Consider the following 26,106-nt stretch of genomic DNA (forward strand, 5'->3'; position numbering starts at 1 on the left):
CTCAATCTTTGTTTAATTGTTTCTATCTTGTGCAGAAAATGGTTGCGAGGAAGAGACAGAGAGAAGTGGAGTGTTGTAGTGGGAAAAGTCAACCTCTCAGACCTTGGGACGATTAAGATGGAACCTCACGGAGATGTGGCAGTAGGATTGAATGACTTTTGTTGAATAATAATGAAGATTATTAGAGCTCTCAGTTGCATGCAGAGTAGTTTGAAGTTGTGGTGATGAGATGGCAGTCAGGGATTTTTTTTTTCTCAATTAGCAGTCAAGGATTATTACGAGGCATTGAAGTAATTTTAAGGGAGAGAGAGATCCAGATCTTGTCAAGGCAAATATAATGATATAAACTCTGTTTTCAATAAAGTTGGGCATGCATGCAGTCAGACTGAGGCTTTTTAATTAGTAGTTGTTATAACGGGTTGACCCGATTCAAGTCGGGTCGGATTGGTTAGTGTCAGATTGGAAGTGAATCGGGTCGGATTGGTTAGTGTCAGACTGGAAGTCGAATAGGGTCGGATCGGGCCCAAACACATCCCGGTTTGGTCAGGTTGCAGGCTAGGGGTGTGAATGTGACCCGAACACCCGCTGAACCCGATTATGCTGACTCGAATCGACCCGTATTTTGTCAGGTATGACTTGAGCGAGTCTCCAACCGACTAAATTAACGGGTTCATTAATTAATGTCAACCTGTCCGACAGTTCCTCAAACCCTAACCAATTGCTTACTCAATCGTTGGACTTGGTCCTCGTCGCGAAGCTTCCGTATTCATCTTATCAATCTTATCTTCATCACCAGATCAGAATTCAGTAGCAGAAATATTACAAAAAAATCAGGAGTAAAAAAAAAGAACTTGAAACCGGCATGGAGGATGAAATAGAAAAGGTTGAAACTCGCGGCCAAAAACCAACAATGTGGCAAAATCTCGTTGACTATGCTCAATCACGGTCCAGTAAGGTGCTGGAGAGTCCAAGCTCATCTTCGTCGACTATCTCTCTTGCTCTCTTGTCTTGGAGGCCCTCTCTTTCCTTCCACCCAATACCCCATGCCCTCTTCTCGTCCACCATAATTTAAATTCCTTAGCAGTTGCTGAGAGAGAAGCAAAAAAGGATGAGTTTTTTTTAGTTTGCTATGCAGAGAAGAGAAGAGAAGAGATGAGATAAATCTAGAAGACGCCGTTAGACACCGCCGTTTACACATCTACGGTTGCCGCTGCTGGTACTGGGCAGGTTGATGTTTGGGGATGCCTCACCTTCTCAGCGAGATCTTCTCCTTCGATCCCAATACAACTTCTCTCTTTTCCTCTCCATGGTTTGTAAATCACTAAATCGGTTTTCGTTTCTTTTATTTTTTTTTAAGATCAGTTTCTGTTTCTAGAAGCGTGGAGAAGGAGATCAACTTGTTTTTAAAAGTCGGGTCATACAGGTTCGACCCGGCTTGATTTTGTTCGAGTCGAGTCGGTTTGGGTTGGCGCCTTATCATGAGGACTTTTAGGTCGGGTCGGGTGCAAACCTGGCTTTAACTGGCGGGTTGCAGGCCTATCTAATACTATTCGTAATGGTCTAAAGAATGTCCAGGCTAAGACAAATCTAGACCTATAATTTAAAAGGATTAATCAATAGTTATAATTTGAGCTCTTTGAAATTATAATATACGAAGGGCTTAAACTTCTTATCCCTCCCAAGGAATATAAGAATTCGTTCACTACCATCCTATAAGTAAATCATCCAATTAAAGATATTACAATAACATTGCTCACATGCAAAACAAACTTACTTCCGATTAATACCAATCAATTAAGTAAAGGGTGTTTCTTTTCATCCCTTTTCCTCTTTCTGAATATTTTTGAGACGTACGGATATGACCAAAGGATGAGGTACTTCGCCTATTAACCAATTAATTAGATTTAATTAATGGTGATTATAACATCAGGAGGCTTGAGGTGGGGCCATCCTGACTTCTATTGAATCAAATCTGCATGGATTGTCAATATATATAATCAATTCGTTGTCGCGCGTGCATGGGTCCTAGTCATCTCAAGCAAACCGTACCTTTCTTCATTGCTGGTTTAGCATCTATCTACTAGGAAAGCTAAGGCTTTTACCCGGCCTCTTTTTCCTCGATACGCTTTAGTATCTTTCTATCTAAGTTGTGCGTTGCTTTGGGTTAAAACGTTGCTATTATCTGCATTGATCATCAAAACTTATTTTCCTCCGCCAAGCCTCAATTTGCATTTCCCTAATTGTATTTTGCTCAAAAAGCAGTCTGTCATCCCATTTTCATATATCCGACTTTATGACTCATGCAAGACTGGGAATCATAGAATTAAATATATACGCCAAATTGATCTCTTCTCTCGATCTCTTATAAGTTCGACAAGTTTGGTACTTTCGTCGACCCATGCATGCATGATGCATACTTTAGCCGCCCGTTTTCATGCTCTAGTACTTTCTCCTCATCGAGGCAATGAATCGGATCAGCTTTTTCCTCCAACCAAGACAAAATCCACGTAGATTAAGCACCGCAAGCCTCCCCACCCCATATAATTTCCTTATCAAAACAAAACTGCCGTTTTTTTTAATATAATTTGTTTTTCGGCCTTAATGGTCAATGAGCTCGAAGTGTTTCCATACAAAGAACTAGAAAAGTATAAGAATAGGTCGGTATCAATGTCATAGTCTTGCAAGTTGATAAAGCATTCGAATTATTCACCTTATCGGATACTATTACGTACATAAGCAAAGCATGAAATGTTGATCGGAAAAAGTGTCATAGATCTTTGCTAGCTAGCTTTCGGTCTGATCTACCGAGCATGCATATATCAGAGGAAACACGATATAAAGACTTTCCATGTAATTAAAACCTGGGAAATATTCTGGGGCTTGCCGGCCCTGGATCAGTCCACTTTCTCTTCGAATTAATTCTCCCTAGCTAGCTCCAATTCGAACAAATATCGAACTACATATGAAGGAATCGTATCTGAGTACGTAAAGTTAACCAAATTACCTTGCATGCCAAAGGTGTCTAGCTATATAGGCCGGTTGTTGGCACCGATCCGGCCACCCATTCTTATATATGGCCGGCATCCTTATCGGCCGGATCTCTAAAATGGGGTTAGTTTGTTATGACAGAAAAAGTACTGGATTTGATAAACAGAATAACTTGGAAAAGCAGCACTAATTATTGGAATATCCGGGGATTCCAAATTCACGAGTTACATGATTTAAGGAGACAACATTAACTTTTTGATTAATTATATATCTTCTCGATCGGATATTGACACAAAACCCACCAAAAAAGAAGAAATTTTTCAATCTGAATATATATGGATCAAGTACTACGTATACTAGCTAGGCGGCCGCTAGCTTGACCACTGGGACTAAGTAGATCACAAGTTTCTTTGATGACAACTTGAATGTGAAGGCATTTAATTGCTGAATCAATTAGGTTCACGAGGAGTTCGTCAAAGTATCTTATTGCGACATCGACGGTGAAAACAAAGCCATTAACACTCAAAGTCGTGTAGTCATGCATGTGTTCAAAGGTGTAGGCCAGGTTGCAACGACTAGAGACGATCGACTACAAATTATGGTAGTTTGAATCCAAGATTTCCAAACCACCACAACAGCATGCACTTTGTAACAAAAGTGAGAGAAGATCAGACTCACTCGTTCATGATCATGATCAGCTAATTAAAAAGCTAAAATAAGCTGGAGTACTTAATTATTTTTTTTTAATTTTTCTATTTAATTCACCGGCTGCTTTTTCACTTCTTTTTTTGGCCTTTTCATGACTTTGTTAACAGTACGTACAGTGAAGGAAAAAAAAAAACATTACAGATCAGATATGAAGGGACGAAAGACCCTTAGATTACACGTTTGAAGCCACTAAGGGATCAGAAGCAGATCACAAGAAAAATCACCTTTAATTGGTTGGTTTTTGAACATTAGTAGGCAGTAAGTCTTCGAAAAACATATGCTTTAATTTCTGCGCTATGCTTCCAAAACATGATTTATATCCAATCCATTAATCACGGAAAGCAATTATACTTTGGAAAACGATCGAAGTTAGGAGTTTGAATCCTCCATTAAAATCAGTGCCTCCCTTTATGATCATATAGTTCTTTTAGTGATCAGTATCAAACTTTTTTAACTAATTAATTACCTCTTCGCGTTTTATCTCCCGCATGCAGGCCGTAACCAAGTCGATCGCTGGCTGGTAGTTATAATTAATTAGGCCAGAGAAATTTTTGGAATGTTAAAAGCCCAAACTTTTCCATACTTTTTATTATTATTATTATTATTATTATTATTATTATTATTGTTTCAATAAAAAATAAAGGAATCGTTTTATTCATGCTGATATTTAATTCTTTCTTCTCTCACGGCCGATTTTTTGGAAAAGTGTACAAGAATCTTATCGCCGCCTCATGTTCATCATGTATTGAATTTTTCTCGATTAAGACATGATTTTTGGGTTATTAACTCCGTCAAAGTTTGATTATCGAATTTCTCCAAATTAGTCTAAAGGGTTGCCTACAATTTCATCACAAAAAATATCGTATCAGTTCACAAAAAATCTCAAAACAATATATAGTACAATTTAGGTCATGTCAATTATTATTATTATTGAGTAATTCTACATATAACTATAAAATACGTAAATATCGTGTAATTATTTTGAAAAAAATTAGAGTCTATTATTAAAAAATATGGATGTCATGTTTTATTCACTTTTTTTAAAGTGATTATACGCCGACGGTTGCACAATTCACAATTATAAATATTTTTTCTCTTATTATTATTGTTATTATTATTATTATTGTGGGCTGGCATGAGCATGGATCTTGCAATCATGGAAGTTTACTTGTTAAGAAAGAAATCGACAAAAAAGCAAATGAAGCTTCAGGCACCAAACGCAGAAGCCAACGCATGCATTATATGTCGGTCATAGTAAGTCAAGTGACATGTTGATTAATGTCGGTGCATCCATGGGAAACGAGAGTGACAACAATTTTGAGTGCATAATTAGTTATCGTGGCGACCTTTTGTCCATTTGAACCAACCTTCTTTGTTTATTATTTCAATTAGGGAATAATATTACAACTTAAAAATATTAAATTCACAAACTCTATTGATCAACTCTTGTATTATAATCATCATCATTAATATTCAATATATCACACTCTCTTTTCATTTCGGCCTACTGTTTCTTAGCTATCATTCTTCCACTCAGATTGTTTAAACTCTCTTTCAGTTATGATTAGGGCGGCCAAGCATTCTGTTCCCAACTGTTTTCATCCATTGTCAATGTTTATGGATGCATATAAAGTAACATTCAATCATTTAGTTTGAGAATAATTCAAACAGATACGCTCACTCAATGTGGTAGTCCCAAGTACGCAACACTAGCAAATAATATAGAAGAAATGTTTTAGCTACAAAGAAATCATACAAAATAAATTCACAAACTTTCATAACTCGATACAGTATATATATTGGATTATAAAACTATTTTTAGTGTAAAGTAAACCTAACGTATTGTATGTAACTACTTTAGTTTGTAAGTTTATTTTTATAAGATCTTTTTATAGTTGTAGCACTTATCATAATCTAATTGTTTGGCCTAGCTTAAGGGGAAAAAAAAAAAAAAAAGCTCTATTAAATTAAGGGCACCTCCATATTCCCTTGACTAAAAGAACCTTTAACTGCCACCTGCAATCTTTACTGAGGAATCCATATACACTACAAGAAATCATGCATTTTTCAGTGATTTTTATATCGTCGCAAAACAAATCACCACAATTAGTCCTTATTTGCGGCGATTTTTAATTCGACACTGAATTCCAATGCAATATAGTCAAAAATTATGATGCTGAATTCACTGTTCACTTATTTGTGGTGACTTTTGTACTTATTGCAGCGACTTTTCTTGCTGCAACAAGTATTGTTACTGTAGTGGTATTTTATTTCCGTTGAAAATGAAAATCGCCGCAATATATTCTTTTTGTAGCGAAGATTGTCGCCGTAAAAATTTTATGTAACAAATTAATTCTTATCAACGGCAAATAAACAACGCCAGAAATAAGTCTTTTACCAATTTAAGCAAAACTATACTGGACTATTTTCAACGAATTTTAGTCGCCGCAAATAAGAAGTTACAACCATTCTCTAAATCGTTGAAATAAGCTTATCATCTTTGGTGGCGAAATTTTATCTATTTTGCGGCGATATTAACTTGCCGCAAAAAGCTAACAAATTTAATTAGCCCACGTTTTCCCCTTCTTCATTTCCCTCCAGCCGCTCCCCCTCCCCCCTCTCTCCCCAATCCACCTTCCTCTCTCGCACGGTGCTCATCCAGGTATTTCTCTCCATCTCTCTCTCTCTCTCTCTCTCCCCACTGTAAATTTCTTGTGGGTTTGGTGCTGCGCGTTTGTGTTCGTTATTGGAGTTCTGAGTTGCTGATCAGTGGTAAGGCCCTTCTCCTTCTTTGCTTGTCATGAAACACCCACATTCACTTCAAGTTAATTTCCATTCCTATGAAATTTCTGTGAAATGAATTTCATTTTGTGCAGTCGTTGGATTTTGGAGATTTTTCATACGTTTTTACGGTAAACTCCCTCCCATTTCTCCTCTGCTCACGCAACACTTCCAATTTTCTAACACCTGATTTCACCATTTGGAAGGCTTATCTTCAATTGGATCTAAGAAGGGACATACCCATTTTTTTCTGGAAAAAGAAAAATTGGATCCTGAATGACTACCTATATGTTCAGATTTTAAAATTATTTGTAGCTTGTCTTGATGTGTGCATGATCAAGGTGACATCTAAATTATTCCAATTTTAAAGCCAAGTTTTGTAGAAAGTATTGATTCTATTGCATGGAATAGAGTATTTGCTTGTTTTCTGCACTTATTTTCTGCTTAATTATTTACAATATGATCTGCAAATTAAAAAAAAAATATTTGCAACATGATCTAATGTTATATACAGGTAGAGGGAATGGAGGTTCACGCAAATTAGGGTGGGGTAACACAAACTCGTGGTGGGGTTTACTGATTGATCTTGCCTACTGGATGTAATTTGTTGTCCTTAAAAATTTCATTTCTAATTGCAATCATTTTTAGGTTGATCTTGTTCCACGTCATTTAGCAAGAAGAGTTGCAGCGTGTAATAGTAAAGTACTATAGCAGAAACTTCAAACTTAACAACCCTCCACTGACATAAACGTCTAAAATGGAATATGGCAAATCTGCATCAAGCCTTTATGGAAGTGCTTTTATTGTTGAGTTTTCATGCATTCAAAGTTGTTAAAGAAACACTACAAAGACTCGTAATCCAATGGATATCAACTGCATCAAAAATTTGCCCTTTCTTATTCGTTCTCTGAATTGATGTTATATCTCTTGTCAACTGTGATCTGCAGTCTGGTACGAACTGCTTTGTAGTGACAACTATTATTTGAATAAATTTCACTTTCTTGTCTTTCAGATCTTGGTTCTTCATTTTGGGAAATGGCCTTGACAACTGTTATCATCACCGCAAGAATTGCGGCTGGTTGCTCTTTCTCTTGCACAAATTGGCTGTGCTCTTTGTTGCTAAAAATGTAAGATGGTTATAGATGCATACAGTCCCTAGTTGCATTCGCCATGCTATACACAAGTTAGAAATGTGTGACTTTAAGGACTCCTTGATTGTGGCTCTAAAGTTAAGAGTATGTAGTGAATGGAGCATGAAGTTTGTTTAGAAAAAATGGTGAATTCTAAGCAAGTATTATGATTGTGGTTGGATTCAACAAGTGGGTATGCAATAAGTAGGTATGCAGTAAGTTCACTTGGAGGCTTGCTTTTGTGACATTTTATTCAATTTTCATTCTCAAGCTTAGTTTATCTGGATTTTTTGGTTTTAGTTTCTTTATTCTTAAGCATATACTATAGTCTTTTCGTTTGAGTTAAGGAGATCATAATATGGTCATATTAGGAGTAGGGATCCTTTTTGAGAATGTCAAAAGAACTATAAACCAAACTGTAAGGTAAAATTCTGTTGGTGGTAATTTTTTTTATTTTTATTTTGTGAAAACCCTTTTCCGGCGAGTAAAACTTGCCAGAAATAATTTTTTCGTAAATTAAAGCTATTTGCGGCGACACATTATTGTCGCAAAAACTCAATTTTAGCGACAATAACTTACTAGGAATATATTCTGCCGACAATAAATTAAAATCTTCAAGAATACTTATTTTTGCGGCAATTTTAATAGTATTGGCGACGATAAGTAAGTGCCGGGAAAAAGTTTTACCAGCGATTTAATTAGTCCGTTGGAATAGATTTATTCATTTGCGGCGATTTATTTAATATTTGTGATGACCAAAATTCCCCGCAAAGATGTTTTCCCAACGATTTAATGGGCAAACCGAATGGGCATTTGTGGCGTAAAAAAAATACCGATAAAGATAACTTTTTAGCAGCGATTTTTTATTTTTGTTGGGATAGATCAGAAGTAGATGAATAATACTGGCAAACATGTAGCGATGTGTAAATCACTAAAAAAATGTGGGGGCGGCAATTTATAGGACTTTTCCAAACAAAAATAATCGCTAGAAAAAATCACTTCCCTTATAATGATATATCCATCAAAACCCTCGATCTAAATTCTCACCGAGTTATAATATACAAATAAAGGATGATGCTACTTTGCAGCTCAACTCTTAAAAAGCGTGGCCGCTAATTCATTCTCTTTTATTTTTAAATATTTTTAAAAAATACATAAATTTATTACTAGTAATTTTTTTAAAATATTTAAAAAATAAAATAAATTAGCCGTGAAACCCAAAGTACAAACTAGCATTTTACAAATCAAAAAGGGTATTTCACGTGCGGGGATTGTCGTAATAAGAACCCGTGCATCCTTGAGGCAAAGAATCTTTAACGGTAGACAAAGGCCAAAAAGATGATCTAGTTTTGTTCAGGTGAAGTGAGAAAGCAAGAGAACCAGGGGGTGTTGGTGCAGCCATTTCAGGATAAATACGTACTATGCCTGTCTTTCTGTTAATGATAAATATATAGTTCCACTCCACCTAGAATGATTATCCAGCAAGGTAAGAATGTGAGTGACTGAGAGAGTGTCCTTTCCAATTCCTCCTTCATCATCGTCCATCACCTCCATAATCACGGCCAAAACTCGGCCTGTATCTTCTTTTCTTCCCTTTCAAATAAACTGAATCCTATTCAAAACCCTGAGCAGAGGAGAAAAGCATCCGCATTTTGCATTATTAACAATACAATCATCATAATATTCTTGCTTTATTATATAAATACATCACATTTTTGTAAAATTTGCAGCTTTCTGAGTTAGTAATTGGTTGCTGCTGCCCATAACGTATTCAAGAGGCTGAAAGAGTCTTAAGTTACAGAAGCTAAGATAAAAAAGGAAAATCCAACGGTATATATCCCCAAATTGTAATTATTATTCTTCGTTCAAGGATGCTGCTTCCTACCACCTGCATTCTCTTAATATGTTTTCTCTCCACCTCTCTGTCCTTCCTCGCCAACGCGACACTCAATCGGACGCTCCCTCACCAACACCCCGATCCTGAAGCTGTTGTCCAAGAAGTCCAAAGGTAATACTCACCCCAACCCTGTGTTTACATTCCGGAGATGGCCTCACTTTCCAAGATTTTAGTCTCGAACATTTTAAAAAAAAATCCCATCTTCAATCGTTAGAGAATTTATTTTACTTCAATCGTTAGAGAATTTATTTTTACTTTTATTTTCATCCATTTTATTCCAGAACAAACAGAGCCCCCCCATCCGATCGAGGTTCCCTCATTTTCTCCACTTTCCCCTGCATTTCTCAAGAAGCAAACAGAGTACTCCTTTCCAACCATCTCACCCTTCCTCTTTTCTTTGCAGGCGCGTCAATGCCTCTCTCTCGCAGAGACAAATGCTCTCTCTCCAAGCAAAGGACCAAATTTCCCCATGCCTCACCGGAAATCCCATCGACGATTGCTGGCGCTGCGACGCTGACTGGCAGAACAACCGCCAAAGGCTCGCCGACTGCGCCATCGGGTTCGGTCACAACGCCCTCGGTGGCAAAGGTGGTCAGTTCTACGTCGTAACTGACTCGTCCGACAGCGACCCAGCAAACCCGGTCCCGGGTACCCTCCGCCACGCCGTGATCCAAGAAGAACCCCTCTGGTAAAGTTAAATTAAAATGTAGTTCAAACATATTTCACTATGCAGCTCATGAAACACAAGCTATTGCGTCGACAGGATTGTATTCGCGGCGGACATGGGCATAAAACTGAAGCACGAGCTGATCGTCAACAGCTACAAGACCATCGACGGTCGAGGCGTGAACGTCCACATTGTGGGCAACGGGTGCATCACACTGCAGTACGTGTCCAACGTCATCATCCACAACGTCCACATCCACCACTGCAAGCCGTCGGGGAACGCCAACATACGGTCTTCACCGACGCACGCCGGATGGAGGGGAAGATCGGACGGCGACGGAATCTCCATCTTCAGTGCGCGACAGATATGGATAGACCACTGCTCCTTGTCTTACTGCACGGACGGATTGATCGACGCCATAATGGGGTCCACGGGGATCACCATATCCAACAGTTACTTCTCGCATCACGACGAGGTGATGCTGCTGGGTCACAACGATCGTTACGCCTTGGACTCGGGCATGCAGGTAACGATAGCGTTCAATCACTTCGGTGAGGCGCTAGTGCAGCGCATGCCACGGTGCAGACGCGGGTATATACACGTGGTCAACAACGATTTCACGCAGTGGGAGATGTACGCCATCGGCGGTAGCGCGAACCCGACCATTAATAGTCAGGGTAATCGTTACACAGCACCGGGGGACCCAAACGCCAAGGAGGTAACTTCTATTGTTTTAATCATGCGTTAGTTACTCCTTTTCATTCATATCTTTGTTTGCTTATGATTGCTTAATTATGTTTGCGAAGACCCCACTTTAGTGATCTTTGTTACCGCTTGTTTGTCTCTGTATCTGAAATGCGTTACACGTTATCCCACTTTAAGCAGCGGCGCGTCTGTTTTACTCGCTACGGTTTAGATGAGGTTTACCGTTTATGTCGGGGGTATATGTTGAAATTCAGATGGGAAAAATAATAATAATAATATTGTAAATAAAATATGGTTGACAGGTGACAAAGCGGGTGGAGACGGACGAGAGGGAGTGGACGGACTGGAACTGGAGGACGGAGGGGGACATAATGGTAAATGGAGCATTCTTTGTGCCGTCGGGGGCGGGAGCAAGCGTCCAATACGCCAAGGCCTCAAGTGTAGAACCCAAGGCCGCTGGGCTAATTGATCAGCTCACCATGAACGCTGGTGTCCTTGGTGGGCCCAGGTACTATTATCCTTTAATCCTGACCCACTCCTCTCTACGTCACTCACTCTCTGTGTTTACCCTTTTGCTCTGTTTCTCGTATATCTCAAAATAAAAAATAAAAAATAAAAAACTGAAGTACCTGTCTCGTTGAGGGAGTTTTGGGTTTTGAAACAACCATCGCAATTTGGGGGCGTTGCCAACTTGTTCTGGGTGGGAATATTTATCATCGTTTTATGTCAACTTGCGCTATTTTTGAGCCCTTTTTTTTTTTTTTTAGTCCCTGGGCTTTCACCAACAACATGGGTTTTCACTAAACATGAATTGAAAGCAATAAAAAAGAGGGCGGAAAGTGAAAACTGATAAAGGTCACTTTCCACGAGGGACTTGAATGGTTCATTTTTTCCACGAGGGACCTTTTTATCCTTATCGGCTGAATGCATGGCACAAATGCACCCAACTCTTTCTTATATTATTAGAATATATATAATTTCGTTTGAATAGCTACCCAGAATTACAGCCAAAACTGCAAGGGATTTCTACGAGTAGGAGATTGCACCAAAAAACTCTACTGGTTAGATAAAAACTTGTGTAGGCACGACGCATAGATACAAGACTTACGCATTTTAAAATTGTATTTAACGATACTTTTACAAATAAAGTAAAATGAGATAAAGTGGGAGATTATTTGTGGTGAGTGGATGGGAGCGGTGACTTAAATTAATTATTCTCTGTAAAGTAAAGCAAATGTTGTATTAATTATTAGGACTTTTGGAGCCCTCTTCTGATTTGATATAAACCAAGTCACGGACTGGACAACCAGGTAGATGCTGTATCACTAGTAATGAAAATTCATGGGGCCGGTCTTTTCCCATGACTTTTTGTAATTGCTGTATCCTATCATTTTCCCTCGATGTATATATCTTTCAGGGAATTTCACGATGAGTTGCATTCGCGGCGCCTCTCGTATTGAGAGAAACTAACTGATCAGTTTCTATTGAATATCACACAATATTCCATGCATATCATATGCATCCCTACATTTAAAAAATGGTACCCAATTGTAACAGTTGTTTGAGAAGTTTTGGTATAAGAAGTAGGTCAGCCATCTTAGTCCATGTGTAGATCACACCGGCCCTAATTTCCGGCCTACTAAAAATGCCTGCCAATAATATACTAATGATGACAGCGAGCTTGTTCTGTTTTGATACCCAGCCCCATGTATTAATTGAGGTTTTAGAACATGTCGGGATCAGTACGTAGTCATGTAAATATTATTTTTAATTTAAAATTATTATTATTATATACCCAACGAGCCCTTAATAATGCTCAAATTATGAAGAAAAAATAAAACTATATATGTATATAATGTCATAATTACGTTGTACGTACATTATTTGTTTTGTTTATGACTGATCTTTATATATGTATAATATATAATATGCTGCTATATATCATGAGTTTTAGCAATAATGTGTTATCTATTTCGTGGCTTGTGCATGATGATCCATTGCGGAGAGCAGCGAGACAGCGTCGACATCATATCCAGGATTCATTAATGGTAGCACCACGTACAGTGACAATACTGGGTCCGGCGACGGTAGTGACTACTTTGGAATGATATTCGGGAGCGCAGCGGCACCAGTACCTCTCACGTTATCTTCTACTACTTCAGTCCTTTTGTCACTTTTAATTTTTATTTTAACTTTGTACATGACTACCACCAATCTCCATCTCCTATTATTGTTACCCTTAAAATTATAATTTTAAAAGTTGAAGGCAAAAGCTAGATCGAATATATATATATATATATATATGTATGTATGTATGTATATATGTATAGGTTTCGTAATTATTAGATGAAGCCAGAAAGAAAAAATAAATAAAAAAAACAAATTGCCCATCAATTTGACTTCTTGCCCCATGCATGCATATTATTATTCATATAAAGAGCATCAACAAATCGATCGAGTTGCGTGATATGACCAATTACTTATATATATATTACGAGCTGGCCGGCCAATTAATTTGTGGAGCTTTCATCGCACATTGCATGTTTATTGGCTTTCTCCGCCATACGCGCAGCTTTGTTTTTAGACCTTCTTTACGAAAAAATAATATTATATATAATTGTAAAATACATAAGTATTATACAGTTACGTATAATACTTTAAAACAAATATGTAAGTATAATAAGTATAATACGTATAATACAGTTACGTAAGTATTACTTTAAAAAAATACTAATGATGACAGTTACGTAAGTATTATACAGTTACAGACAAATTTTTCTTTTTTTTTTTTCACTATTGCAGTTTGTTGATGGACAAAGGTAGACCCCATTTAAGGATAAAAAAAAGGGAGGTCTTTTCGGGATAGGATATGGGTGGATGAGGTGGAATTCGGACGCCACGTCAATTTCAAAGCCCCACATAATTAGTCTTGAATCAACCACTTTTTCATTGATTTTTGTTTTGTGGTCTCTTCGTAATAATAGAGGATTTAACATGGCATGTCTCCATGGCGGAGAAAATTGCCAAACCGTCCAATAATAAGGGTTTCATGATTATTAATAGTCAGCTCTTAAGAATCTATCGTTCGTTCCCACAATAATATAATATGAAATGATTTCAAAGATGTAGATTATGACTGCGTTTAAATGTTGAACTGAGTTGAGTTAAATTGAGTTGAGATAATAAAATATTATTAAAATATTATTTTTTAATATTATTATTATTTTGAGATTTGAAAAAATTGAATTGTTTATTATATTTTGTGTTGAAATATGAAAAAATTGTAATAATAAATTGAGATGAATTGAGAAAAATTTAGCTTCCAAACGAAGCCTATAGACGCCTCTCTCCCCACCTTCTGTCTTTTCATTATCCATCCATATTAGTTGAAATTAAGGTGCATCCTAATTAAATGACCATTCACCTTTAAAGTGAGAAAGTAATCTTAGAAAGACTGAGACTGATCATATTAAATATGTGGGTGTAAGCAGTGGCTCTTTTGGTGGTGAATTTGTTGAATTTGCCTTATAAATATGGCCAATTGGAGACTAGCTAGTAGACGCTAGACAAGCAGCTCCAAAAAAATAGAAAACAGAAACCCAAGTTGTTGCATTAAAGAATCACTTGTAACTCATGAGCGCATTATGCTCTTGCCTATTAAGTCTGACCATTGATGTACAACATTTAAGGTATATGTTCTCTGATTTTTCTGGTGATCTGTTTCATTTGATAACTCTCCACGCAAGACCAAAATTAAATTTACTATCTTCTTTTCTCTGTCAGCTCAATATTTTAAGAATATTAATATGGATAAAACTAAAATATAATCCATCTTATATCAATACCCATCAAGTTATAATATGAGAATTTGGGAAAAAAAATGCTATTTGTCGTCTTATTCACCATCATCATCAGCTTATATGGCATGGATATCAATCAAGCTCTCTTATAGTTTTCCCTTGAACCTACAATGGAGGAAACAGAAGGAGATTCAAATTTCTCTTACCCAAGGGAAAGGAGGTTTAAAGAAATACAAAATAAAGGAAGAATCCCACATGCGCCTCTACTAGAAATAATTGCATTAGCATTTTAGAACCTACTAAAACAAGGAAATGAATCACAATAAAAAAGAAGACTAATGAAATTGTTGAAATTTAAAAATCTGGTAAGAACATGTGGAAATTGTGTCGTTGAAGCTAAAAGATCAAGCACTCACAAAATTTTTAATGCTTGCGATTCAGCATCCAATGCCATGAAAAACATGAACATCTCTTGCTAAATCGAGGAGCTGTGCATGATTTGCCAGTCCAACGACTGCCTACACCAGCAACATGGTTCAAAATGTAAAGACATACAGTTATTTTAGGTATAATATCGGGTTCCATACAGTTCACTTAAGACCCTTACAGTTCACTTAGACCCTTCCCGTGTACACCAGAAAGTAGTACCGATATCTACAGGCATAAGAACTCTGAACATACGTCAAGCTAATGCTTAAGCGTTTTTACCACCCTCCTTTACCATCAATGTCATTTCCCTTCCCCCAAGAGCTTGCTGTTGCTTTATCCCACGAATCAGTTGGTTTCTCATCCTATTAGATTCTCCTTTTACATCTTTTGACTGATTCCAGCTAGATGTCTGACCCCTATCAGCAGCATTTGATTGACCGCATGGAACTGCCTTATCTCCACCACCAGCTCTAATCTCTGTACCCATTCCTCGATCACAACCTGAATCCTGGTTGTTCCAGCCACCCCCTTGCTGATTAGTTTCTTTAATTTCCATGGTTATGGCCGATTTGCCCCACTGGTTCCCACCAGAAGCATCTGTTGATCCCCAATTGTTTCCCCTACTTCCACCAGCTTCATTCCTTGATACTGTTCCCTCGTTCCAGCCACCAGTGAGAGCACTACTACCTGAGTCCTGGTTGTTCCAGCCCCCAGAGTGAGAGCTTGATTTGGTTCCACCGTTCCAGCCACCCCCTTGTTGATTAGTTTCTTTAATATCAGTGGCTATGGTCGATTTGCCCCAGCTTGACGACTGGTTCCCACCAGAGGCTTCTGTTGATCCTCCATTGTTTCCCTTACTTCCACCAGCTTCATTACTTGAACCGGATCCTCTGTTCCAGCAACTACCAGCAGCATCTTTAGCTGCTGTTGGCTGGTTCCAACCCTCGCTATTCCACCCACTGGTTTGATTGCTAGTTCCACAGCTTCCTGCATTCCAACTCTGCGACTTATTCTTATCACCAGCTCCATTCCAAGTTTCTACACCGTCATTTTTCTTCCATCCCTCCCCTGCCTCTTGGTTCCAGTCAGAGAGCTTATCCTCACTACCATCATTTCTGTTATTCCAACCACCACTTTGATCCCACCTTCCACGGCCTCTGCCTCCAAATCCTCCTCGGTCTGATCTACCACCAAAACCTCCTCTGTCTGATCTACCTCGACCACCAAAACCCCCCCGTTCTCTGCCTCTGCCACCAAAACCCCCCCTGTCTCCACCTCTGCCTCCAAAACCCCCTCTACCTCTAGAGCCTCCCCTGTCTGAACTGCCTCTACCTCCAAAACCTCCTCTGTAATTCCCATCACTTGCCCTTTCACTGAAACTCTCAGTTTGGTCTCCACTTCCACCAGCTACTGACTGATTGCCACTTGCCCAATTGCTTTTCTTGCCCCAGCCTGAGTCCTTGTTTGCATCACCAGATTCAGAGTTCCAGTTACTTCTTTTGCCCCAATTAGAATCCTGGTTCCCATCTTCTTTCCCATCACTTTTTCTACCCCATCTTGAATCCTGGTTTCTAGTGGCATCACTTGATCCAGAGTTCCAACTACTTCTGCCCCAATTAGAATCATCATTTTTTCCATCATTTGATCCACTTTTCCAACCAGAACTTTGATTCCATCCACTTGCCGAACCATCATATGATGTTTTCCCCTTGTTCCAATCACACCCTTGATCTTTATGGTCATCCTCTTCATTGTTTCCAGTAGTAATATTATTCCAGCCAGAGGACTTACCTCCATACATTCGGCGAGTATCCCCACTGCCCCATGCTTGGTCATTGGTCCGCCCAGACGAATTCCCTGTGGATGTCCCATCATTTGTACTTGTATTTTCTTGAGCTCCATTCCAACCAGAAAGTCGCTGACTGAATGAACTTCCCCTGCCAAATTGATCTCTACCTCCCTGGCCACCTCCTCTCCCCCTTCTCCCACCAAACCCACTATCCTTATCGAATGCTTTTGGCCTTGCCCAGCTACCTCGCCCATTTGTATCCTCTTTATTTTCCACCCACCCCTTGTTCCAACCACCAGAACCTTGATCCCCACTGGAATTTTTGGATCTATTCCAACAGTCATCTTGATCCCTCTTGCCTCTAGATTCATCTTCCAAACTTGCAGCAGCTTGCTTACTCCATGTCGACCCCCCAGCTGGTTTACCCCAGGAACCTCCATCTTGTTTATTCCAAGAAGAACCTTGATCCCCACCAGAACTTTTGGATCCATTCCAACAGTCATCTTGATCCCTCTTGCCTTTAGATTCATCTTCCAAAGTTGCATCAGCGTGTTTACTCCACGTTGACCCTCCACCTGGTTTATTCCAAGAACCTCTGGCTTGGGTCTGATTGCCACCAGCATTACCCCAATCCCCAGCCTGATTCTCAGCCACAGGAGTCGAGATTTTCCAGTCAGTCTTGCTTCCACTTGATCCATCCTTAGTGCTCCAGTTTTTAATAGCCTTGCCCCAAGAATCTTCTTGAAATCCAGAAGCGGTGCCTTTAGCTGCACTGTCCACAGCTTTTCCCCAAGTAGATCCCTCACCAACAACTGCACCTTTGCCTTGGTCCCATGATTTCTGTTGATCCCAGCCAGAACCCATATTTTTCCTGCCATCCCAATCAACAGCAGAGTTTCCGTTCTTTTCTCTTTCCCACAATCCAGCTTCAGCTGCATCTTTACTTTTGCCCCAAGAATCCAGTTGAGTCATTCCAGCAGTCGAATCACTCCAATTGCTGGTCAGATTTGCAGCAATACTCTTACCTTTATTCCAGGGTTCCCCTGATGTTCTCTTGCCACCCTGATTATCAGATACAGTCTTTTTCTCCCAGGTGACACCAGCATCATTTGAAGAATCAGCCAGAGTTCCAATTTTGAGGTTTCCTTTGCCCCAATTGTCTCCAGAAACTTTTGCAGAGCCTGGCAGATCTCTGTCAGGTGCTACTGATTTATCCCAGCTGTTAGATGAACTGCCCCCAAATCCAGTTTTTGAAATAGTTTTGTTCCAAGCATCTTTGCCCTCTATCCAGCCTGCAATTTGATCAACAGCCCTATCATTGGAAGCTGCAGTACCCCAAGAAGATTTTTCATTAGATGTGGAAGCACCCCAAGATGATTTTTCATTAGCAGCTGCAGCACCCCATGATGAATTTTCATTAGCTGTGGAAGCACCCCAGGATGACTTTTCATTAATAACTGCAGCAGCCAAGGATGGATCTCCATTAGATGCTGAAGCACCCCAAGATGACTTTTCATGAGTTGCCACAACACCCCAGGATGAACTTTGATTAGGAATTACTTTGCTCTCCCAAGCAGCATTTTCTACACCTTCACATTATAACAAGGATTCACACAATTGATTACCTTAACATAAAATTCATTACTGAGATGCACGGTGTATTAATAAATACCTTTTTCGGCATCATTACCCTCTAAAGGATTCGCAGAACTGGACTCCGGCTGAAGCTGAAATCATCAGCAAATCCATTAAATAAGAAATGGTCACAGATGAATGGAGAATTAGATATTCCTGCATACATACTCATATAAGCACACGCGCGCACACACACACACACACAAATGAGCTGACATATTTAGAGGAAGTTCAAAACCAACCGATGACCCTGAGGCAGGGAAACTAGGCCAAGAGCTCCTGCAAGAAAGTGATTACCAGTGTCAGAATATGGCAAAGCCAGGGTTGAAATATACTTTCATAGTAAAAAGAAAAGGTAGAAGCAATAGTACCGCTAACATAAAAAGTAATAAGACTTAGATTGTTTGCTACAAAATTTATATTAAACCTATATGTAGAACAACCCACAAGAATATAGTAAACCCAGTTGCAGTCCCTTTTTTCAGTCTTCCTCTTGTTATTTCTAGGTTGTGCCCATCAATTCGAGCATTTTTATTTCCAACAAGCACCGATGTAGTTAAGAGAGTGACTTAAGCAGTTATAACAATAAGATATAAGCCAGAAGTAAAAAGCAGCACTTACTTTAACTTTCTTTATTATAATACAGCCAAAAGCAAATAAAGAATGGTAAAAATCCAACTAAAAGAACGTCCAGAAATATTTTAGATCAAAGTGAAATCAGACAGTTTCCATCCAACATCTAGCACTTGTAGAACAAGAAATTTTCAAGAAATGTTACGATATGACCTATCCCATCTCCTAAAGGGATAGCTCCAACTTTCTTTGGAGCTCTGATTCTAGAGGATGGATTTACATATTAAATCATTACAAGACATATAAATGGACGAATTCAAATTCATGGGACAGAAAGACAAGCATTTAAAATTTACAGATAATTCACAACAGCATTGTTCCATGAAATCTGGTAGCCATCGGCCCATCCCCAATATATACTTCCTCTATTTCAAAATTTTTATGGCATAGAAAGTGAATGAGTATCATTGATATCACCATAATTGTACCTTTCAGCAGACGGCCCTCCAGAATTCCACCCATCACTCCCTGCTGATGTTCCGGCTCCCTGCATCCAATCTTCAAAAAACAAATGTCTAATTAACATGAAGGCAATCTCCATAAACAAAAGGCAACAATTTGAATAATAATTTTTACAAATAAAATAAAAAGTTAACTTGAAGAACAAAATTAAGATACAAGGGAAACATATATCTTAATATGAAACAGAAAATGATAGGAGAAAGAAACCATAAGATAAATTTGTGTGCATAATCTAACAACTTAACCTCCACGCTACACATACAGATTCTTTTTTTTTTTTTTTATAAGTACACATACAGATTCTTCTACCACATGCAAATTCAATGATCTAATAATATGCTGTTCCAGCATCAATATTCAAACTCGGGCTATACCTTTTGTTTTCGTTGATAAAATCATTTAATACCTATAAAAATATATTCAAACTTGGGAGTATCATAGGTTCCCACCTCTGGAGCAGCCTTCGGTTCCAAGCAGATTAAATGGCTCTAAAGAACTGGACTCTGGATTCTCACTTTTAAAGTTAGGACGAAGCATGTCAGAATGATTATTGCAAAAAAAAAAAAAAAAACACGCTGAAACGCATCATTACAATTGTAAATGAGTACCTCAGAGATATGGTACAGCTCTTCCCTCGAACCTCAGAAAGATGCTCGCTTTTAACTGCAGTAATACCAAAAAAATACCGAAACATGGAGATACATCATAACAGTGACAAATTTATAAAAAAGAATAAAAACATCAAAACAGTCACATATCTCATGCAATAGAATAAGAGCAGACCATCATTAACAAACCTGTAAGAACCTTATGCTGTGAATCAAGCTTGACTGTAACATCAGAATGACGTAAAGCTAAAACACGGCAGAGGTATCCCTTTAGAGGACCAATACGGATTCTCAAGGTTTGACCAATAGAGAACATTCCATCTTTGTCCCCACGATTGACTGCATAGAAAACATTTATTAATTGCCAAGACATAAAACGTTGGTTTCTATAGCTCAGGACTTAAAAAACTGAACACCAACACATACATTCACGACTATTTTCTCCAGCTTGCCACGGCATTTTAGGAGAAAGAGGTGATTTAGGAGATGATGCGAAGTCCTCAAAACCCGATGGACCCGATTCACCACCCTGAACAAGGGAGAACAAAGATCATTTAAAAGAACGTTAGGAGGCAAACACCCCCCCCCCCCTCTCTCCTTTCTCAAACAAAAACAAAAAGGAAAATGTAAGAAAGGAAACTACGGCTGCTTTTTAATACTCACGACCTTTTCATTACACATATCAGTGAATAACTTGATTTTCTCACACGAGTGGGATTTAGCACAGAGATAACCACCATTTTCTGTCTCATTCTCATCATAGAAAAAGATTATGCCTCTGTAGATTTTCCTAACAATCCCTTGCCTACCCTGCAAAGTCAATAACTAGTATATTAATCTTAAACCTCTAAAGCCAATTATAATCAAGCAAACTACGTATAAGACAACTTTCCATTTATAATAGCATCAAACCTTTATTGGTCCTTCCAAAACCTTTATAGTATCAGTGACAGATATGGGCTTCATGCGCTGATCCAAAGCAGTGAATTTCGTATCAAAAGGCCCACTCTTTAACTCAGGCAGCTGAATAGTCACCACATCAGGTCCTACCAACCCCTCTTTCAGAATCTATAACAATAAATACAGGGTAAGTGACCAATTTAAAAAATGCGTATAAAGATATAAACCACATCAACAAATTATCTACCTTGAAAGTATTATCTTTCTCCATGCCTACGATAACACCAAAATCTTTACGCCTGAAGTAGCAAACAAAATAAATGCAAAGCAGTTGGATAAATATAAGTGATATGCACAGGATCATGAATGCTGCATGAGTTTGTACAGGACTCACCCAAAACAAACAAAATCATATAGTTCAAAACCGTTCACATCACCAGATCCTGAAGAGCCCTCTCCTTTTCCACCCCCTTTATCACTTCTTATGATCCGCTTTTTCTTTTGCTCACCATAAAGCTGTGAAAGCCACTCCAAATTATCAGATTCAGTATTCACAGAAGGTTTAAACTTCAGGAGGTCCTCTTCTGATGGCTCAACTCCCCAGCAACTTAAAGAATCTATTGGTATTTTCTTAAACAAATATCCACCCTTAAACATCAAACCATCTAACATCTCAAAAACTGTATCGGTGTCACGATCACGTTTGAATTTAATGAGAGGCCGAAACTCCCTACAAAGTTTGAATAAAAACATATATGTAAGAGAAGCTGAGACTTTGAAAAGATAAATTAAAAAAGAAAAGATTATGCATATTACTCAAGTTCACTTGTGCTCATCAATCTTGGTGCCGGAATTGAATTTTTCTTGAGCTTAACTCCCCCACCCTGTAAGAATGATATGCTAAATAGATTATTAATGTTACACATACCAAGTTCATTAATCCCAAAGGAGAAAAAAAAAATAGACAATGTTCTGACTGCAGTGAACAAAGCACATAAACTTCTCAACAATTAAAATTATAAACCCGATTTCCTTTCTCCCATAATTAACCCTATTTTCCTTTAAAAGGCTATAAAAGCAACATGTCTTTTATCCAGTTATACCCCAAGCACATATAAGACGCCCACTATAAGTGCCCACATCACACAGATTAGGTAGATTATTTGCTTTTTACCAATGCGACATGGCCTTTAGAAATTACTTGCACCCAAGGGTTCAAATCTTAGACAAGGGAGCATACCCCAAAAACCAAAGTCCTTACCACTCAAGCCAATCCCTAGGTGTTAAGATGGGACACTATAGATTAACAAAGCAAGAGACTGTTGTCTTTAAACTTATGAAGAGAATCAAGAAACTATCAGTTTTTTCTTTGACAAATACGTCAATTAATAGTTAATTCAATCTGATGGAATATAACAAAGATGAACTCCACAACAGAAAATGCAATAAACTATCATTTTTGCGTCTTTCTTAATTTATTTATTTTTTTGATAGGTACGTCTTTTTTAATATGTTCATGAAAGATAGTAAATCTGAAAAGCAATTACACAGAAAATGCATTTTTTCCCAGCAAAATCGAAATCAACTTTGAGAATTGTATATAACAAAATTATGTATTATATATCAAATCATACGTGTAAAAAATTAACTATCACCAAGAAAAAGAAAAGGGAACCAATGCAGAAATAAATTGCATTACATATTTCGCAGCCAATGCTTGTAGATCAATTCTTGGAATAAGCTTCACTGTTGCTTTTTTCCGTGCATTGTTCACAGCTACAATCTACAGGAAGAAAAAATTAAAAAAAATAAGAAATAAATATTAAAAGCAACTGGTGGACAACTATGTCAAGTTGAGACCGCACCTGTGCTAGGTCTCCTTTGTACTTTCCATTCTTCACACGAGCCCACGTTCCCTTAGAAACTTCATTGCACTTACTTCGGGCAGAGAACAAATGAGAAACTTCGTTTTTCGGCACTGGCATTATACGGGTAGGATATATACTAGAAATGCCTTTGCATGCCTAAGCTCACAAAAGCATGGTACAGATATTAGTCTACTAATAATAAAATTGTCTGCAGTAACAAAAAATTTTATGAGTACAGTTAATCACAATATCATCAAAGTTAATCCAACACATTACCTCATTGATGTCACATTGCTTCTCCGCTTCGATACAAATAAAACCCTTCATCTGATCAAGAGCAAATGCAGAAAGTATCTGGAGTTTGGAACCTAATAATTTCAAGTCAACATATTTCTGCATGAGACAAAAAGCTGATTGCCTCTCGCGTCCAACCTACAGAAAACAAGTTTCAGCAAGACACAAGGTAAAGGAGAACCAGAGGGGGAGGATAGGCTTCAACAATTACCAAAACAATATTCCAGGTACCATACCATGCATTTAACTTTCCAGATGGTTGGATCCTTAGCAGAAGGTATGAGAGAATTTCTTTCAATTGATCTTTTGTTATCATAATCGTCCCCAGCAAATGTAGAGAAATCAGAACCAGTCTTATATCGTTCCTCCATTATCTTATCGAAATCATCTTCATTTATCTCCTCTTTCGGCACAAGTGGAACGTCCTGGGCATTTCCTGTTTCACTCTTGATATTCGGCTCTGAAAAAAATTCTTCCTCCATAAAATCTGTTACCAATTATTGGTAAAGGAATATTAGTTTAAAACACTTGCATTGATCAAATTGTGTATGCTGGCAGATCAAACCATTTTTTTCTTTCGGATAAATAATGAAAATAGACCTAAGATAATTGAGAATTGCATTGTACCATCAGCACTGTTGGCCAGACAAGTGACCAACATCCAGACACACCAGAAACGCAAAAACTTACGTAATTGAAGTATGGAACCCAAAGTTCGACAGAAAACAGTCAGAAAGTCAAGAGGTTGAAGATATGAAAATTTTCTGCAACATAGTGGAAGGCGTAGACACAATCATTTCAATATGTTCCTCTGACTTCAACAATTGTTAAAAAATGGCTTAATGAACCCTTCATGCACATTGCACATATTAGTGTAAATACTAGAAGCACAATTTACTGACATTACTACAGCAATCTAACATTGTTTAGACTGCCATAAGAAAATCTTGGCAAAAACTAATTCGCATATAGTCCCGTAAAGTATATCACAAATGTCTGTGCTTGTAGTGAAAACGCACAATTTTCCCATTTTTATCCTTTCCCATAAAAAGCAAAACTGAGACACATACAACATAAAACAATGTCAATGCAGTGGAAATTCAGCAACATTGCTACCAAAACGTGCAGTTTGGACCTATAACTCAATCCATTGTCCACCATACCCAAAGTCATTTCAACTAAAACCACTTAGTGATTTTATTTGCCAATAAGCTCTAGCTCCATTGGTACCTACTACCTCCTCCCCATAAGACAGGGTGGAGGGCGAAGCTGTGGCATAAAGACCCATAGGGTGCATGCGCGAGTTAGCGATAAAAAAAGAAAACCCTACTCATGCACAATCCTATCCACCTATATATTTTCCACCAAACACGCACAAAACCTGAAAACACAAACATATACACCATTTCATGCAACATACCCCAAAATTGAAACAAAATAAAATATTTGACGGAAAACCCCTTAGAGCCGAAAGATCAAAACTGACTCCACAAACCCTAAACTAAACCCCACAAAATAATTTAAAAAACCATCAACAAGCACCATTTTACAATACAAGCTCCGAAATTAACATCCAATTCCCTAAAAGTCCCCATCGTAGAAAAAACAAAAGCACCCATAAATTCCACCTAGAACAAAATCAAAGACACGAAGAAAATAAGAAAGCATGTTCATTTCCACAATTTGATCGCCAAAATTCATCAAATACAGTAAATCCCCAAGGAAACCCTAGAACAAATACAATGCACCACAAGAAAACATAATAGAGAGAGAGTGACAGACAGAGAGAGAGAGAGAGAGAGAGAGAGAGAGAGCACAATCATCTATGTCACTGTCGTCGCTAGCATCGGTATCGTTGGCGTCGGCAGCAACGTCCTCGAAGAACTGGAGGACCTCGCGATTCCTCTTCTTCCGAATGGATCCAGACTTTTCATCGTTTCTGCTGCACTTTCTCTTGCCGGCGGGAGCCTTTCCGGCCACCTCCTTGCCCTTCCTCGCCATTTTTCCCGCTTACTGAGGTGAGAGTTACGGGAGCACACTCACAGGGCTCTATTTATTGGTAGAAAACAATATGATTTTACGGCAGTATCCCCGTACTGTGCTTCCCGAGTCAGCGTGAGAAAGCCGAAAGGACACTATAAATGGTAAATAAACTTATGAGTTGTTCGTGAACTCTTTTTTAAAAAAATATAATTTATTATGAAAAAAGTTAATTTTTTTATAAAATCATATATTTATTTATGATAAATACTATTTGTAATTATAGATTATATAAGTATCGAACATTATTTTAAAAAAATTAATAAATATAAGATTCACATAAAAAATTTATTTTTTAAAAAAAGTATACGACGCTTACACAATCAATAATTGTATTTAATATTACTTGTTACTCATTTTTGTAAATTTTAAATATTATAAATAAAATCTTATTCTTTAACTATTAAGGATACGTATTCTACGCACCAACCTATAAATAAATAACTTATAACTAATAAATTAGTAGTGCAACCTCCGCAAATTAGAATAAATAGTAACATTGTTAGTAATATTTAGTAAATTGTCTAAAGTGGAAATATAATGGTCCGTTTTCATTTATCTGTAGGTCAGAGGTTCTATAAGAATGAGAAGAAAAGTTGAGAAGTCTAATAGCATATATCACAAGATGGGAAAGGTTCTTTTCACAAGAGGATGAGAAATTTTCAAAATGTTCTTACAATCTGAATACAAAAGAATGAATGAATGAATAATGTACTTCAACCTTTATATTGATAATAGACATTATTCCATAATAATTTTTTAATACAATTAC

General features: G+C 37.9%; 2 protein-coding genes across 4 annotated transcripts; one reads left to right on the forward strand and one right to left on the reverse strand.

Annotated features, from left to right (window-relative positions):
* The first annotated feature begins 9,050 nt into the window (after positions 1-9,050).
* On the forward strand, positions 9,051-13,186 carry LOC121263532 (probable pectate lyase 18). 2 transcript variants are annotated; one of them, XM_041166484.1, is made up of 6 exons: positions 9,062-9,093; positions 9,338-9,615; positions 9,908-10,192; positions 10,268-10,889; positions 11,179-11,384; positions 12,878-13,186. In XM_041166484.1, the coding sequence occupies exons 2-6, from the start codon at positions 9,479-9,481 to the stop codon at positions 13,125-13,127; spliced, it is 1,500 nt and encodes a 499-aa protein (XP_041022418.1). In that variant the 5' UTR covers positions 9,062-9,093; positions 9,338-9,478; the 3' UTR covers positions 13,128-13,186. The 2 variants fall into 2 exon arrangements, with proteins under 2 accessions (XP_041022410.1, XP_041022418.1); XM_041166476.1 differs by having other exon boundaries at positions 9,051-9,615.
* Positions 13,187-14,999: 1,813 nt separating this feature from the next.
* Positions 15,000-25,366, reverse strand: LOC121263519 (protein RNA-directed DNA methylation 3). 2 transcript variants are annotated; one of them, XM_041166455.1, is made up of 18 exons: positions 25,112-25,366; positions 23,531-23,781; positions 23,277-23,432; positions 22,998-23,156; positions 22,832-22,915; positions 21,949-22,016; positions 21,527-21,862; positions 21,380-21,431; positions 21,145-21,300; positions 20,896-21,042; positions 20,659-20,761; positions 20,422-20,571; positions 20,233-20,287; positions 20,074-20,138; positions 19,591-19,660; positions 18,772-18,808; positions 18,567-18,621; positions 15,000-18,483 (listed from the first exon to the last, which is right to left on the reverse strand). In XM_041166455.1, the coding sequence occupies exons 1-18, from the start codon at positions 25,293-25,295 to the stop codon at positions 15,371-15,373; spliced, it is 5,241 nt and encodes a 1,746-aa protein (XP_041022389.1). In that variant the 5' UTR covers positions 25,296-25,366; the 3' UTR covers positions 15,000-15,370. The 2 variants fall into 2 exon arrangements, with proteins under 2 accessions (XP_041022389.1, XP_041022396.1); XM_041166462.1 differs by having other exon boundaries at positions 20,899-21,042; positions 25,112-25,365.
* Positions 25,367-26,106: the final 740 nt, after the last annotated feature.

This window comes from Juglans microcarpa x Juglans regia, chromosome 1D (assembly GCF_004785595.1).
Source record: "Juglans microcarpa x Juglans regia isolate MS1-56 chromosome 1D, Jm3101_v1.0, whole genome shotgun sequence".
Taxonomy (NCBI): Eukaryota; Viridiplantae; Streptophyta; class Magnoliopsida; order Fagales; family Juglandaceae; genus Juglans; species Juglans microcarpa x Juglans regia.

What these genes read in the sequence shown, in the direction of transcription:
- LOC121263532 (XM_041166476.1), top strand. Translation starts at nt 9,479, where the DNA reads ATGCTGCTTCCTACCACCTGCATTCTCTTAATATGTTTTCTCTCCACC. An exon ending in GTTGTCCAAGAAGTCCAAAG is followed by an intron (nt 9,616 to 9,907) that starts GTAATACTCACC and finishes TTTTCTTTGCAG; the next exon opens with GCGCGTCAATGCCTCTCTCT. An exon ending in GGTGTCCTTGGTGGGCCCAG is followed by an intron (nt 11,385 to 12,877) that starts GTACTATTATCC and finishes ATGATCCATTGC; the next exon opens with GGAGAGCAGCGAGACAGCGT.
- LOC121263519 (XM_041166455.1), bottom strand. Translation starts at nt 25,295, where the DNA reads ATGGCGAGGAAGGGCAAGGAGGTGGCCGGAAAGGCTCCCGCCGGCAAG. An exon ending in AGCTGTACCATATCTCTGAG is followed by an intron (nt 20,139 to 20,232) that starts GTACTCATTTAC and finishes TAACTTTAAAAG; the next exon opens with TGAGAATCCAGAGTCCAGTT. An exon ending in GGGTAATGATGCCGAAAAAG is followed by an intron (nt 18,484 to 18,566) that starts GTATTTATTAAT and finishes TATAATGTGAAG; the next exon opens with GTGTAGAAAATGCTGCTTGG.